The sequence below is a fragment of the Nesoenas mayeri genome, assembly GCF_963082525.1.
Source record: "Nesoenas mayeri genome assembly, chromosome: 3".
In the NCBI taxonomy this organism is placed as follows: domain Eukaryota; kingdom Metazoa; phylum Chordata; class Aves; order Columbiformes; family Columbidae; genus Nesoenas; species Nesoenas mayeri.
In genome coordinates, this window is record NC_137544.1 from 10,127,994 (window position 1) to 10,143,895 (window position 15,902).

At 37.0% G+C, this 15,902-nt stretch overlaps 1 protein-coding gene across 1 annotated transcript in view; it reads left to right on the plus strand.

Annotated features, from left to right (window-relative positions):
• Positions 1-15,356, plus strand: part of APOB (apolipoprotein B) — a gene marked incomplete at both ends in the record, with an annotated part of 37,076 nt that extends 21,720 nt beyond the window's left edge. Inside the window, 5 exons of the mRNA XM_080341620.1 lie at positions 1,626-2,002; positions 2,955-10,535; positions 11,323-11,437; positions 12,235-12,418; positions 13,530-15,356. Coding sequence (XP_080197746.1) covers positions 1,626-2,002; positions 2,955-10,535; positions 11,323-11,437; positions 12,235-12,418; positions 13,530-15,356 — 10,084 coding nt within the window. The remainder of the gene's footprint in view (positions 1-1,625; positions 2,003-2,954; positions 10,536-11,322; positions 11,438-12,234; positions 12,419-13,529) is intronic.
• Positions 15,357-15,902: the final 546 nt, after the last annotated feature.

The following is a 15,902-nucleotide window of genomic DNA, read 5'->3' on the forward strand; positions in this document are numbered from 1 at the left end:
AGTATATTTCTTCTGTTTCTTGGAAGTTAAACTGTATGTCAGCCCCAGAGTGGATCTAGACTTCAAAATGCTCATGCACCTGCCAGGATTTGCTCTCATTACAGTTCGTAACACATATTGTTCTTACCATTTAGTGTTCATATCACATTGCTGCTCTGCTTGTGTGTAAGAATTCAAGGAACAGTATTGCTTGGTAGTATCTTCAGAATACACCCACAGCCACCACTGTGATAAATAGAAACATGTCTGTATAGTTTTCCCATGAGCTAGTGAAATATTGATGGTTGAAATAAATGTAAAGGACAACAGAAGCTAACATAAGATTGGATTACAGAAACAGATGGAGAACAGTCTTGCGTTTTGTGTCTCTTAGTGCTGTTTTTCCATGTGCTATCTTTCACTGTGGTAATACGAAACTGTATGCTAATGACACACATCTCTATTACTTCCATTGTGTTACTAAACTAAGTATAAGCAAGGAAGAAATGTATTTTCTCCTATATTCTTATCAGCAGTGCACATTATAATAATAGGAATTTTTACTGCTCTGTGATGTTGCTTTTTTAACCATTTGATCTAAAGGAAAAAAATTACAAAAATGTTTCCTTAATTTTCTTTTTAAGATGTTTTAAGATGTAGATCTAATCGAAAAAAAAAAAAAAAATTTGTAATATAAAAGACCAGTTAGGCAAACAAGAAGAGCATCTTTGCCAGCTTATTGTTCATGAACAAATTAAGGCCGAGTTTCCTCCTGTTTTGCCTTTTTGTAATTGCACTTTTTCCCCACAAGCTTTTCAGCTGATGATCCATTTTTTCCAGTCCTAGCTTCTAGTCAAATGGTTAGATTTTCATTTCTTTTTATTCAGAATAAAATAAGTGCTGAATATCTGGAAGAAGCTTTGGAAATGCTTATAATCAGAAAGATAAATTAATTATAGTTTAGGTTCTTACAACTTCTAATGCTAATAAGACTTTTAATGCATTTCTATAAGAATACATCACTTTTTTAAGGAAGAATATAATTGCCTTTTTGTGGTACTCAGCATGCCACATTGCACAAGTGTGGCAGTGGTTTTGGAGGATTTTTTTCCTGTATGTCAGCTATTTTCATTCAAATTCCTTTATTTTGAGGATCATTTTCATGCCAACACATCCTTTCATTAATGTTCATAAAGCAGATTTGTATTCTCAGAGTAGGAAAACAAATGCAAAATTCCTAGCAGTTGTGTATTTAGCCCTTGAATGGCACTCTCCACCTGTGAGCTAAAGTTAGTTAAGCTCTGAACAAAGAATCAGGAACCTTTGAATTCTAATACGAGGTCTTACAGAAAGAATGAGTTTCTGGACTACTTGACCTGTGAGTCTCCCCAGTTAGGAAATAAGGGGAAAAAACATTGATAGCATCCACTGATCTCAAAAGTGCTTTTGGTAAATTCTGATAGATGAGTTCTTAAAAAATGCTAATAATAATAGATGATCATCACATTTCTTTCTAAACCTAAATTCAGGAAATAGATATAAACGTGTAAGTAAGATCAGTATCATGGGAACAGTAGGATTCATGGAAATTTCTGTATATGCTTCACGGACTTCCAGTTTCTAATAGAACCACTTTTATTTTCTAGTGAAGGCCGGATCAGATACAGCTTAAATAAAAACAGTTTTCTAATTAATATCCCGTTGCCATTTGGTGGAAGATCATCTCGTGACATAAGGGTGCCACAGACTGTTAAAACACCTCCTCTGGTAATGGAATCAATGGGAATAAGTGTGCCGTCTCAGGAATACAGAATCCCGACATTTAGTATTCCAGAATTCTACCCTGTTCGTGTGCCTTTATTTGGCGCGTTAGAGCTCTCTGCAAATGTGTACAGCAACTATTACAACTGGACAGCAGCGTACACCTTGGCTAACAGCACCACAGACAAAGCACCCAGTGTAAGAACTACATATGCCACGAATGCCGACTCTGTTTTTGAGCTACTTTCCTACAGTGTGAAAGGTAAAAATGTGTGCTAATACTGCAATTTCAGCAAAACTATTTTAATGACATTATTTTCCATGTATGGGGTATAGCACATTGATTTTCCTGTTGTTTATTTAAAAAAAACCTGCTATATACATTCAAATAATTTTTGCTTTGTTTTTAAATATAGTATGTTAATCTGATTATTCAGGCACTAAAGGTAAAGTCAGAGTAATTCAATAAAGACTTTTAAAGTCCACATTTTCTTAGAGTTTCCCTAGTGGGTAAAAAGCCCTTCAAAACTAAAGGCATGATTCTATAAACACCTGTGTATCTGACAAATCGAGTGTTTTCAAAATCAAATGTGCAGGTGAATGTGTAGGTATGACCACAGTTTATTAATCTTTCTGGCTATATTTTTATATATAAAATATTTTTTTTCTTTTTTTATCATTTAGACATGTCCATATACTGCTATAAGTACACAGCAATTATTCTGGAGTCAGACTGGATAGGCTTGAAAACTGGTATTTTTAAGTTAGTTCCTCTCAAATTGCAGTTTGAGTTCTAAAATTGCAAAAAAACAAACTAAATTCAGTCCCTTCTAATCTCCCAACCATAAATTAAGCATAATGAAGAAAACATTAAAAAAGGAGAATGTTAGATACGGGTTATTCTTGAGAGTCTACCTTCTCAAGTTAAGTTTAAATAATTAAAGAACTTCATGTCATTTCACATAAGTATATTTAGTAGAGTACTGTAGAGATTTAATTTAGTTACAGTTCAAAACTTTAGCCCTAAATACCAAAATAATAGCTATATTTATAGAAATAATCAAGATTTACTGAAGCACTTTGGCCTTCAAAGCAAAACAGTGTAATAACAGTAATTACAATTCAAGCAGTAACATCAAAGCTTAGTGGCATCAGACTTAAGACAAAATGGTATAAATTACACCATTTTCTTTTGTCTGCTTTTCCTATTTCAGGTTCTGGAGAAGCATCATATAGTAGAAATGGATTCACCTGTGCATATGAAAATCACCTGAAGCACAGACTCTTAACATCAGTTTTTAAGCTGGCCAGGACAAAGAGTAATGAACCTAGTTCTGCTGCAAACTACACGTTATCACTTATGGCATCCAGTACTCTGGGTCCTCAGCTTTCACTTTCCGGTGATATTGTTTCTGAAAAGACAAACAACGTGAATATCAATAATGTCAAGATGGAAGGACAGCTGGAAGTGGCTTCTGTCTTTGCAAGAAGCATTTACACTCTGTCAAGCTCATACAATGAAAAGAGACGGATTTTAGAAGGAAAATCAAATCTGAAGTTGGATTCTTCTTACCTTCAGGCTACCAATCAGATATCTGGCAGATACAGTGATGATTTATTTTCCATTACTTCAGTTTCTGATGTACAAAGTGGACTGTTAAAGAACACAGCTTCACTGAAGTACGAGAACAGCCAGCTGAAAATTACGTCTGAAACAAATGGGAGGTATCGACATATTGCAGGTGTCAATAAGCTTGAATTAATTTTGTCAAAGAAGATGGCAGCACTTCGATCTGAGTACCAAGCCACTTACAAGCAAACCCAGTGTTATGCCTTGTTTGCAGGTTCTCTCAATTCCCAGGACCTTGTTTTCAACACTGATATCTCTCTGACTGATCAAAGGAATCGAGCTGCACATAAGTCATCACTCAATGTGAATCAGTATGGTCTCGCCAGCAGCGCAACCACAAATGTGCAGTTTAGTCCATTGACAATGCAGAGTGAAATGAATGCTAAACTTGATACTGCTGGAGGCTCCATGTCACTGTCCTCTTCTGGGCGCTATGGTAAAAACAATGCCAAATTCAATCTAGGTGGAAGAGTAAGCCTAGCAGAAATAACGCTGGGAAGTGAATATCAGAGTACAGTTCTGGGTATGGACAACAAACATGTTTTAAACTTCAGAGTTAATAGAGAAGGACTCAAGTTTTCCAATAATTTGCAAGGGTCATTCAAAGAGATTAAGCTGGAGTACACAAATGACTTGAATATTCCTGGCTTATCCCTAACATTTTCTTCGAAGTTGGACAACAGCTTCAGCTTTGACAAGTTCCACAAGCACGTTTTTGACCTACAACTGCAGCCTAGCTCACTTACAGCTAAACTGAGCAATAATATGAAATACACCAAAACAGAAGTTTCCAACAAAGCAGAACTTCAACTCGAGCCCCTGAAGCTGAACTTGGGTGGCAACATCAGAGCAGCCTATGGAGCAGATGAAATAAGGCATACCTACACCATTACATCTGAATACCTAGTTGTAAACTTTAAAACAGATACAGTCGCAAATGTTCAAGGTGCAGCAGTGAGTCACAGAGTCAGTCTGAATGTGGCAGGACTTGCTTCCTCACTTACTATGAACACAAACTGTGATTCCAAATATCTCCGGTTCAGCAATACTCTGCGTTCCACTATGGCCCCCTTTGCTATCACTGCTGACATACATACCAACGGTAATGGAAAGCTGATCGCTATGGGTGAACACACCGGAGACCTCTACAGCAAATTCCTGTTTGAAGCAGAGCCACTTGCTTTCACTTTCTCCCATGATTACAGAGGATCTAGTAGCCATAGTTTGGCATCCAGGGGAAAATACACTACCCTGCTTGATAGCAAAGTTCATATGCTTTTCACTCCATCAGAGCAGTCAAGTGCTTGGAAATTGAAAAGTCAGCTAAACAATAATGTATATTCTCAAGATCTCAGTGTTTATAATGATGGAGAAAAGACCGGTGTGGAACTTAGTGGAAAAGCTTTGGCAGATCTCTCTGTAATGGATACATCAGTGACTCTACCATTCACATCTGGACAAGTTAATTTAATTGATGCATTGGGCCTCAGGGGCAGTGTGTCAGAGCCTCAAGAATTCAGCATCTCTGGCTTTGTGAAATACGACAAAAATAAAGACATGCATGTCATTTACCTACCATTCTTGGAACATTTGCCAGTTTACTTTGAGCGAATCAGGGGCACCATTCTATCCACACTGCAGGCTGTACAGAGTTACCTGAAAAACATTAACATAGAACAACAAATGAGAAAATACAAGGCAACTTTGGATAAACTCCCACAGCACATCAATGATTACATGGACAAATTAGATATGAAAGGCAGAGTTAGCAGCATGAAAAATAATCTGGTTGCTTTTACAAAGGACTACAGAATAACATCTGATGATATCCAAATTATGCTGGAAAAAGCCATGAACAATCTTCAAGAAATACTGTCTCAGCTGCAGGTCTATCTGATACAAATTGAGCAATACATCAAAGATCATTATGAGCAATATGACCTTAAAACACTTCTTGCACAGCTTCTTGACCAAATAGTTGAAAAAGTGACAGCTTTAGATAACAAATATAAAATAAGAATGACTGTACTTGACACAATTCAAAAATTGCAAATTTTTTTTCGCCAGTATTATCCTAGCAAAATTGGAAGCAGCACTTTGGCTTGGATTAAAAATGTAGATGATGAGTACCGGATTACAGCTAGGATACAGGAAAACCTAGAGCAACTCAAGGTTCAGATTCAGAATATTGATGTCAGACACATTGCAGAAAATCTGAAACAGCAGATTAAAATGTTTGATGTTAAAGAAGTTTTAGAAAAATTGAAACATTCATTACCAATTGAAAAAATTAACATAGTTCTTGAGCAAATCAAAGACTTTATTCTAAATTTGATGGAGGAGTATGAAGTCTCTGAGAAGATCAGTGCTTTCCGAGGTCATATACACAAATTGATTGTAAAATATGAAATAGATAAGCAGATTTTTTTTTTAATGGACAGAATTATAGAACTGCTTAACCAGTACAGAATAAAAGAAACTGCCCAGAAACTGATCGTCTACCTGAAAAATATTGATGTGAAGTCCTGCTTTGATAAAGTTGTTGTTTTTATTGATGATGCTGTCAAGAAAGTGCAGAACTTTGATTATGAAATGATGATAAAGGAAGTGAACAAGTTCCTTGATATGGTTATAAAAAAGCTCAAGTCTTTTGACTATAACCAATTTGTTGATGACACAAATAAAAAAATCCGAGAAGTGACCCAGAAAATAAATGAAGAACTTAGAAATCTAGAACTTCCACAGAAAGCAGAAGCACTGAAAAAGTATTTGAGAGATTTCAGAGCTGTGATTTCAAAATATGTGGAACAACTAAAGGACACCAAGCTCGCTGCAATAATTAACTGGTTCAAGGAGCTCATAAACTCAACAACATTTGCTAATCTCAAGGCCAAGGTAAATGAACAACTGGAAGACCTGCGAGAGAGGATTTCTGAATTGGATATTTCCCGAGAGTTCCAGTGGTGTCTTCAGAAGATAAGCCAGTTCTACAATTCTGTTGTCGTTTACATTTCTGACCAGTGGAACATAGCTTTTAAGAAAATCATTGCTTTGGCTGAAAAGTATGATCTAAAAAATTGGGCTGAAAATTTAAACCAGTTTGTTGAAACAGGATTTACAGTCCCTGAAATCAGAGCTGTTATAGTCACTATACCTGCCTTTGAAGTTAGTCTCCGAAGTCTTCGGGAAGCAACATTTCGAACACCAGACTTCATTGTTCCACTGACAGATCTGCATATTCCCTCCTATGAGATAAATATTAAGAGACTAAAGGACATGAAACTATCAATGAGATTTACTACCCCAGAATTTACAGTTCTAAATACCTTTAAAGTTCCTTCCTATACAATTGACTTGAATGAGATTAAACTCCAGATTGTGAAAACAATAGACAAACTCATGTCTGGTGAATTTCAGGTGCCAGCAATTGATTTGTATTTTAAAGATATGAAGATGAGAGATATGCCCTTTTCTGACATTTCTTTCCCAGAAATACAAATGCCTCAGTTTCAAATACCAGAATTATTGGTTCCAAAGCTCAGTCTAAATGACTTCCAGATTGCTGACCTGAAGATACCAGAGTTCCAGCTCCCACAAATCCCACATACTGTGACTGTCCCTACATTTGGCAAATTGTCTGGTGCTTTCAGAGTCACCTCTCCATTCTTTACACTGTCTACACAAGCTGGAGTTCATAATACGACAACATCTGCAAACAGTCCAGAATTTGTGACCTCCATTTCAGCTCAAACAACATCCAAATTAGACTTCTTAGTTTTCAGTGTTATCGCAGATTCACGTCTCTTGGCCCCTGAAATGAAGCAGCTGAACCTTAAAAATTCCATGAAAGTCAACCACAGGTTCCTTAAAGTTGATCACACCAATGAAGTGATATTTTTAGGAACTTCAGTAGAAGGTGAAGCTGAAACTAGAGCAAACTTTTATACAAAGAAAAATTCAATAACACTACAGAATAATTTAATGGTCAAGCTGCAAAGAAAAATTTGGATGCAGAGTGGAACATCGTATTCCCACAGACTGAGTATTCCACAAGCTGATTTCTCCAGCCAAGCTGAACTGATCAACAACGTGACAACAGAGATAGAAGCAGGACACATATCATTTACCTCCACCGGTAAAGGAAACTGGAAATGGGTTTCTCCTAGCTTCTCTGATGAAGGCACTCATGATTCACATGCCACTTTCAGGGTTGAGGGTGCTATTATGACATTTTCTGCTGACAACAGAATAAATGATAAGTACCTGAAAGTCAACCAAGCTGTGAGGTATGAATGTGGTTTCCTAAATTATGCAACACTTCAGCTTCTGTCTGAAATTGAGTCACCGCGTGTGGGACGTAGTGTTCTGAATGTGAAAGGCGCAGGACAGCTTGGAGGAATGAAAGTAGAATTAACAGGCTCTCACAATGCTCGACTCAATGGACGGATTACTGGAACTGTAAATAATGAGGTTTCATTCTTGGCACAGCCTTTTGAAATTAGTCTGTTAACAAACAATGATGGAAATGTGAAAATCAGCTTCCCAATGACACTGACTGGCAAAATTGACTTCCTGAATAACTATGGTTTTGCACTGAGTTCCTCTGTTCAGCAGGTCAGCTGGCAAACTACTGGCAGGTTCAATCAGTACAGATATTCCCATAATATGTCTGCTGGCAACAATGATGACAGAATTCAGGCTCATGTCGAAATGAATGGAGATGCCAACCTGGACTTCCTAAGTATTCCTTTAACCATTCCTCAGCTTCAGATTCCCTACACTGGAATCAAAACTCCTCAGCTGAAAGATTATTCACTGTGGGAACATGTAGGCCTGAAGAATTTATTGAAGACAACAAGACAATCCTTTGATTTAAATTTGAATGCTCAGTATGACAAAAACAAAGACATGCATGTAATCCCACTACCTTTAGCAACAGTGCATGAAGTACTTAATAAATACATCATTTTCTTCAACAAGTATTTTGAGAGAGGAAGAAACACCGCTTTAGATTTTCTCACAAAGTCATATAATGAAGCCAAAACAAAATTTGACAAGTACAAAATACAGACATCACTGAACAAACTACCACGGACCTTCAAGATTCCAGGTTACACCATTCCAATTGTGAATATTGATGTTTCTCCTTTTACTGCTGAGCTGCCAGCCTTTGGTTACATGCTCCCAAAAGAAATAAGCACAACAGGATTCACAGTCCCATTTATTGGCTTTTCAGTGCCATCTTACACACTAGTTTTACCTTCTCTGGAGCTTCCAGTCCTTCATGTTCCACAGGATCTACGCACTCTAAAGCTTCCTAGATTCAGAATCAACAGCCCGTCAAACCACATCTTAATTCCTGCCATGGGAAACATTACTTACGACTTCTCATTTAAATCCAGTGTGATCACTTTAACTGCAAATGCTGGGCTATTTAATCAGTCAGATATTGCTGGGCATCTCACTGTCTCATCCTCTTCTGTCATTGATGCACTGCAATTTAAGCTGGATGGTTCAACAAGTTTGACAAGAAAAAGGGGGTTGAAGCTGGCCACAGCATTGTCCCTGAATAATAGCAAATTTCTGGGAGGAAATCATGACAGCATTCTTAGTCTCACAAAGAAGAACCTGGAAGCTTCAGTGGCAACAAATGTAGAAATCAACACACCAGTTTTAAAATTGAATTTCAGCCAGGAACTTTCTGGAAATACTAAGTCTAAACCCACTCTTTCCTCAGGGCTAAAATTAATGTATGATTTTAATACTACTAAATATAGCACCAACGTTAAGGGGCGAATTGCTCACAAACTTGCTTTAGAGAGCCTTACATCTTACATATCAGCAGAAACTTCTACAATTGGAGATATTGATGGAGAGTTTTTCACTGGAAATGCATTTTCTGGAAGTCTAGACCACGAGGCACATACCTATCTGAATGCTAATGGAGCACGGTCATCTCTCAAGCTTGATGCCCAGTCCAAAGTGGATGGACTCTGGAACAGTGAAATGAAAGAAATACTTGCAGTTGAAGCATCTACCCGTCGTGTTTATGCAGTCTGGGAGCACAACGGGAAGAATTATGCACGATATACACCTCTTTTCACAACAACAGGGGCTCAGAGATGCAAAGCAACCTTCGAGCTGGCTCCTTGGGCTATATCAGCAGATCTTCGAATTCAAGCCACTCAGCCAAATTCCTTCCTGGACATAGCCTCAGTTAATCAATTTGTCATAGTGAAAATCAGTGCTGCAAACCAGAAAGTTGGCTGGAAGGGTGAGGGCCAAATTCAGTCATTATCCCTCAGTCATGATATGCAGTTATCAAATGAAAAGTCAAAGGCAAAGTTTGATATTTCTGGATCTTTAGAAGGATATATGGACTTCCTCAAAAACGTAAAGTGTCCCATTTCTGAGAAGAGCTTATGGGATATCTTGAAGCTGGACGTCACGACCAGTGCTGACAGAAAACAGTACTTAAATGGTTCAGCATCCCTCGTGTACACGAAGAGTGACGATGGTTACTTTATCCCCATACCTGTGAATAAACTGACCGACGGCTTCACTCTCAGTATTCCTGAGTTACATCTAAAGGCTCCAAGTCCTGTTCTCAGCACTCCAGAGTTCAGAGTTCCTTTCACCACTCTCCAGGTCCCAGCATACACCATTGACTTGCGCAACATAAAAATTCCACAGACACTAAACACAATGCCATTTGATGTCAATTTACCCACACTGCCGAAGCTCAGATTCCCCAAAGTGGATGTAGGAGCCAATTATATTACATTAGAAGAATATAAGATACCCTATTTTGAGGTGACAATACCTGAATACCAAATAACTGTGTCTCAATTCACTGTTCCAAAGACTATTTCTCTTGGCAGTTTCCATGTAGATCTGGATGAAGTAGCCAATAAGATTGCAGATTTTGATCTGCCTACGGTTACAATTCCTGAACAGAAAATTGAGATTCCCCCTCTCAAAATGTCCTTGCCTGCTGGAATTTACATCCCATCATTTGGTGCCTTGAGTGGGTCTTTCAAAGTTGCTTCACCTTTGTACAATGTCACCTGGAAGACAGACTTAACAAACAAAAAGGACTCTTTTGAACAGTCCATTGACTCTACCTGCAGCTCAACATTGCAGTTCCTGGAATATGACTTGACTGGTAAGACCTTAGAATTTTATATGCCACAATACTATATAGTGGTTTTTTTCAGATTTATTTCTTTTAGAACTATGCATATGAAGGTGTTGTTCTCTATTTAGCATTGACATTTGATTATGTTTCTTTTATCATCAGCAGCATTTTTTCATGAATTATTCTCAGAGTGTCTGTCAGTCACCCTGAAGGCTACTGACCAGGCATATGTATGGCACAGTGTGAAAAAAATGTAAAAGATCTCTTTTCTTTGTGGCAGCTTCTTACTTTAAATTGTGAACAACATAACATTCCTCCAACACTTATGATATTACTTGTAAAGGAGAGAAGGCAGGCTGACTTTTTATCTGATTCAGTTGGGATAAAGAAATACCTATCTTTTTCCTTAGGAACTAAGCATATTTGATTTCAAAAATTATTTAAACTCAGAAAACTCTGGACTCCCATATAGAATTGAGTTTAAGAATTTATAATAATACTAAAAATGTACATCAGAATAAAATTCTGAACTCTCAGAAAGTTAGAATCCCCACTTATGATGTGCATGAATGCAAAATATTATATCCATGTTGTTCTAAATATAGAGGAAAACTGAATTTTAAAACATTCCAGTTGAAGAAATATTTTCATATCTTTTTATTTGGGGCATTATGAGCATTCAGTTTCTTGATACATAATTTTACATACCACTGAAACACCCCACAACTGGCCATCTAACATACAACTGGACATTTATTTTGTATTGTTTGCTGATAAGCCCTGGAAACATATACATTTGAAATCTTTTTCACAGCTGTTTCAAACTACAAATATGAAGAAGGCGTGTTTGTTATGAAGTCAACTGGCAGCTTTTCACATCGTGACATGAGTGCAAACTACAAGGAAGATCTTACTCTTTCGGGAATTAGGTAAAGATTCTTAATAGACAACATTGCCAGTGATGTATTGTTGCTTTGATCTCTAATGCCTCGGATTGCTTTGCTGTGATTAATAAGAACCTGTGTAGCTACCCTGTCATTATCGGCTGTGACTTTTTCCCTCTCGATATAGCTGCTCTCAGTATTTCTAGAATAGCTTTTCTCAGCAGCCTCATTTGAGAAAACTTCTGAGATATAAAAACAGTAATTTATAATCAGAGTAGTTCTAGATCTGACCATCAACATAGCTGTTCATTTTTTTTCTTTTCTTTTCTTCTTTTTCACTGAAACGCTTTTAAGAGTAATTTTTCTTCACAAATACCAGTACTAGGGATTATAAACCTGGGCTTCTAAGTGCCTGGTTTATTCTGCAAGTGTTTTGTTGAAATATCCAAGGGATAGAAGTCTGTGAAGACAAGTACAAATGCAGGTAAAACTTACTGCCTGTAAGCTTGTGTCAGTGGAAAAAAATGCGGTGAGCTTGTAGAAATCTGTAGAAAGCTGACAGTGGTACAGCTACAGGTTTTGCTTTGCTGTCCTAATTTAATGAAAATTCTCAACAGAGCTCAATACAATTTTATTTAAAACAGGAAAATCAGAATGACATGAAGTTTTGAATGTGTTAGGCTAAATCCTAAGAAATGTGCATAGTAAAAACCTACATTTTATTTTGATGACAAAGGTATTTTTTACATATATGCACATATATAAAATCACGAGTGGTGTTGCATTCAGACATACTGTGCTTTGTGCATTCCTTCATAGCTGCCTATTCACTGTTATTGTAGGCTCGTGGACAACACTGCATCACTAGACATCATCAGCCCAACATTTACAGATGTCCACGTGCGTTATCAAGGGACTGACAGGAGGTTATCTGGCTCAGTATCTTCACCCTCTGCCGGGACCTTGGGCTATCTTGTTGAGATGGACACTGACGTTCTCACAGCAAAAGTTTACTACCGAACCCGGGTAAGCTTGATATTAGAAATAAAAAGCAAAAAGGTTGGGTGTGTTAAGAGGAAAAGTTTTTAGAATTTGTGTATGTTTATCTTAAGACATAAATTACAGATCCTTTGTGCAAGCAAAAGGTATATTAGCAGTAATTACAGGTTTTGTTTCCTGCACTGGCCTTTCCATTACTAAAAGTAGCATCTGTGTGAAGAGGCTGGTTCAGCTCCTCCACACAATCAATTTTGCCTTCTCCGATGATCGAGGAAACACACCCCCTGAAAGTGACAAAGTGCAAATCCAGTTCTAGATAAGCCACCCATCAAGTTTAATGTATACCTATCAGGCTACTTATAATTACAACAAAAGTGTCCATTCTAGGAACCAGGCCGCTGGAAGAGAACAGACCACCTATAGAGTGTCTTATTTTTTTTAATCCATTATTCCATCACAATACTTTATGTGAAGTAAAAACCTTATTAGATTTGCTAATAAAAGGTGCCATTATTATTGGCACAGTACAATAACTTCAAACTTAAAATCTTACCTTGCAAGATGATATACTAATTTAGGAATCACAAGCAACTCTTAATTCACTATTTACTACCAAAACCTGGAAAAATTGTTTATATAAAGAGATTCTTATGCAGGGATCTTTAATTAGTCTGAGCAACTCTTCAGATTATCTCATTTATTTAAATGATTACAAAATGAAATTTTCTAATATTTTCATATTAAGAAAATGCTTTTTGAATTCACTTTAAGTGATTTCAAGAATGACTAGAAGCCTTATTTTCTCAAGTACTTTGCATGCCTTATGGGACATCATAGACGTTTAATACAAAGGAAGGGAAAATCTTATATGCAGTCAAATTTTTAAAAAGACCAGACTAGGTTATGTTCTAGTCCTGCTGTTCAAAGAGGCACAAAGTAGCTTGATAGAAAATAATTAGTTCCAAAATAAGCTTTCAAGATGAAAACAAACATGCAGTATACAAAAAATTGTAGTGTGTGTGTGTTCTAATATATGGTAAAATTAAAGAAGCAAAATTAGACTATTGAATAGTATGAATAGTATCAGATTTGTTTTATATACAAGCTAACTTTTTATTATACTATTTTTTATTTTCAGTCTGCTCCTCAGAAGGACATTGACATATTAAAAAGTGAGATATCCTTCAAGAATCCTGACCTGATTCAAATGAAGTTCAACTGGAAACAGGATGCTGCCAAAGACTTACTGCTGGGTCTAAAAGAAAAAGTACCTAAAATTACATATGCAGTCTACAGGTATGTTAATCGGTATCATAAGGAGCATATGGGACTGGAAATTAGTGCTGCCACCTTAAAGATGAAGAATCTAATGCAGAATAATGCTGACAAAGCATACACGTTTGCTGTAAAACAAATAGATCAAATAGATGCTCAGCTTCGCACAGCTGCCAATGAGGCCTCTGACAAATACCAGGAGATGAAGGTCAAAGCCAAACATCTATATCAAGAAGCAGCAGATCAAGCTGAACAGTTTGACTATGAAAGCATAAAAGCAAAGCTTTTGGATGCTACAATTGACATAATAGAAGAGTACCATAAGAGGATAAAACACCTAATTGACTCAGCCACTGAATTCCTGAAAACCACAAAATTCCAGGTCCCTGGACTGTCTGAAAAATACACTGGTGAAGAAATATACTTTATGGCTACAGAGAAGGTAGCAAAAATTGCTGATTTATGCCTTTCAAAACTCCAGGAGTACTTTGATGCCCTGATTGCAGCTATCAATGAGATGGAAGTCAGAGTTCCTGCTTCTGAAACAATTCTTAGAGGTCGTAACGTGCTTGATCAAATTAAAGAAATGCTGAAACATTTGCAGGAAAAAGTCAGGCAGACATTTGCTACTCTCCAGGAAGCTGATTTTGCAGAAAGGCTTAAGCAACTGAAACAAATAGTGCAACAAGTTTTTCAGAAGGTAGAAGAAATGGTAAGAAGCTTGCAATCCAAAAATTTGGGAGACGTCAAAGTCCAAATGCAGCAGCTATACAAAGATGCAATGGCTTCAAACTATGCACAGAAACTGAGATCCTTGGCAGAAGATATTAAAAAATACATTTCTCAGTTTAAAGATTTCAGCCAGAAGACATTCCAGGACCTTTCAGAAAAGCTGCACCAGCTGCTCCTCTACGTAAAGGCATTGCGGGAGGAATATTTTGATCCATCTGCACTTGGATGGTCAGCGAAATACTATGAGGTGGAAGATAAGGTACTAGGATGGCTGAAGAATCTAATAGATACACTAGTGGATTGGCACAACAAGTATGTTGGAGATCTTGCAGACTCAGTTAAATGGCTGACAGACGAAGTAAGAGAATTGGTGGAGAACTACAGGCAGGAATATTATGACCTTATAACTGATATTGAAGGAAAAGGAAAACAGAAGATCATGGAACTCTCTGCTGCTACTCAGGAAAAAATCCGATATTGGTCTGCAGCTGCTAAAAGGAAAATCAATGAACATAACAAACAACTCAAAGAAAAACTCCAGGAGATCTATGGGCAGCTTAGTCATTCCCAAGAAAAGTTAATCAGTGAGGCCAAAAGGTTAATTGATTTAACTATAGAAAGTTACTCTGCATTCCTGCAATATATCTCAGAGCTTCTTCATTGGTTGGAGCAAATAACAGGTGAGAGCATAAAGCCATATATAGCTGTTCGTCAAGGAGAGCTTAGAATAGATGTGCCCAAGCCATTTGACTGGCAGTCCATTTACCAAATGCCCCAAAAAAGCAGAGAGGCACTCAGAAATAAAGTGGAACTTACACGCACACTGATTCAGCAAGGCATTGAGCAAGGCTCCAGGAAATGGGAAGAAATGCAAAGATTCATTGATGAACAACTTGCCGTTGAGCAACTGAGCCTTCAGCAAATTATGGAAAATATACAGCAGCGCATGAAGACCTGAATGGACATGCAGAAGAGGAAAAGTAACAAGTTTGTACCACAATGTATTTAAAAATAACAGCAATCAGCTTCAGGTAGATACTGTTTGAATCTGAATTTGTAAATGAAAACTGAATAATCTACAGTAGGTTATTTTAATAAGCCAATAAATGAGTTCTTTACTACATTTTTGTGTCATTCATTGCAGCTACTTTTACTTGGACCATAGGGCTTAATCCAGCAATTGTCAAGGTCAATGGGAAATCTTTGCTATGATTTCACTGTATGTTGGATCAAGCCAATAATGTGCAATACATATTGTAAGCAGTCACAAAAGCTATTGAATACACAGAAGAAACAGGTTTTAACATAAAAAGGTCACATTCACAAGCCAGCTGAAGAACAACTTGGAAACACATCTATTTCTCAGCATAGAAATGCCTTCACAGAAAAGACCGGGAGAAAAAGAAGATGAAAAGAGCATGTATAAAAAAAATGAAGAAAAAAATTAATGAATTCTGGAAATAACATCAAAAAGTGAAAAAGAACATAGAAATATAAACATATA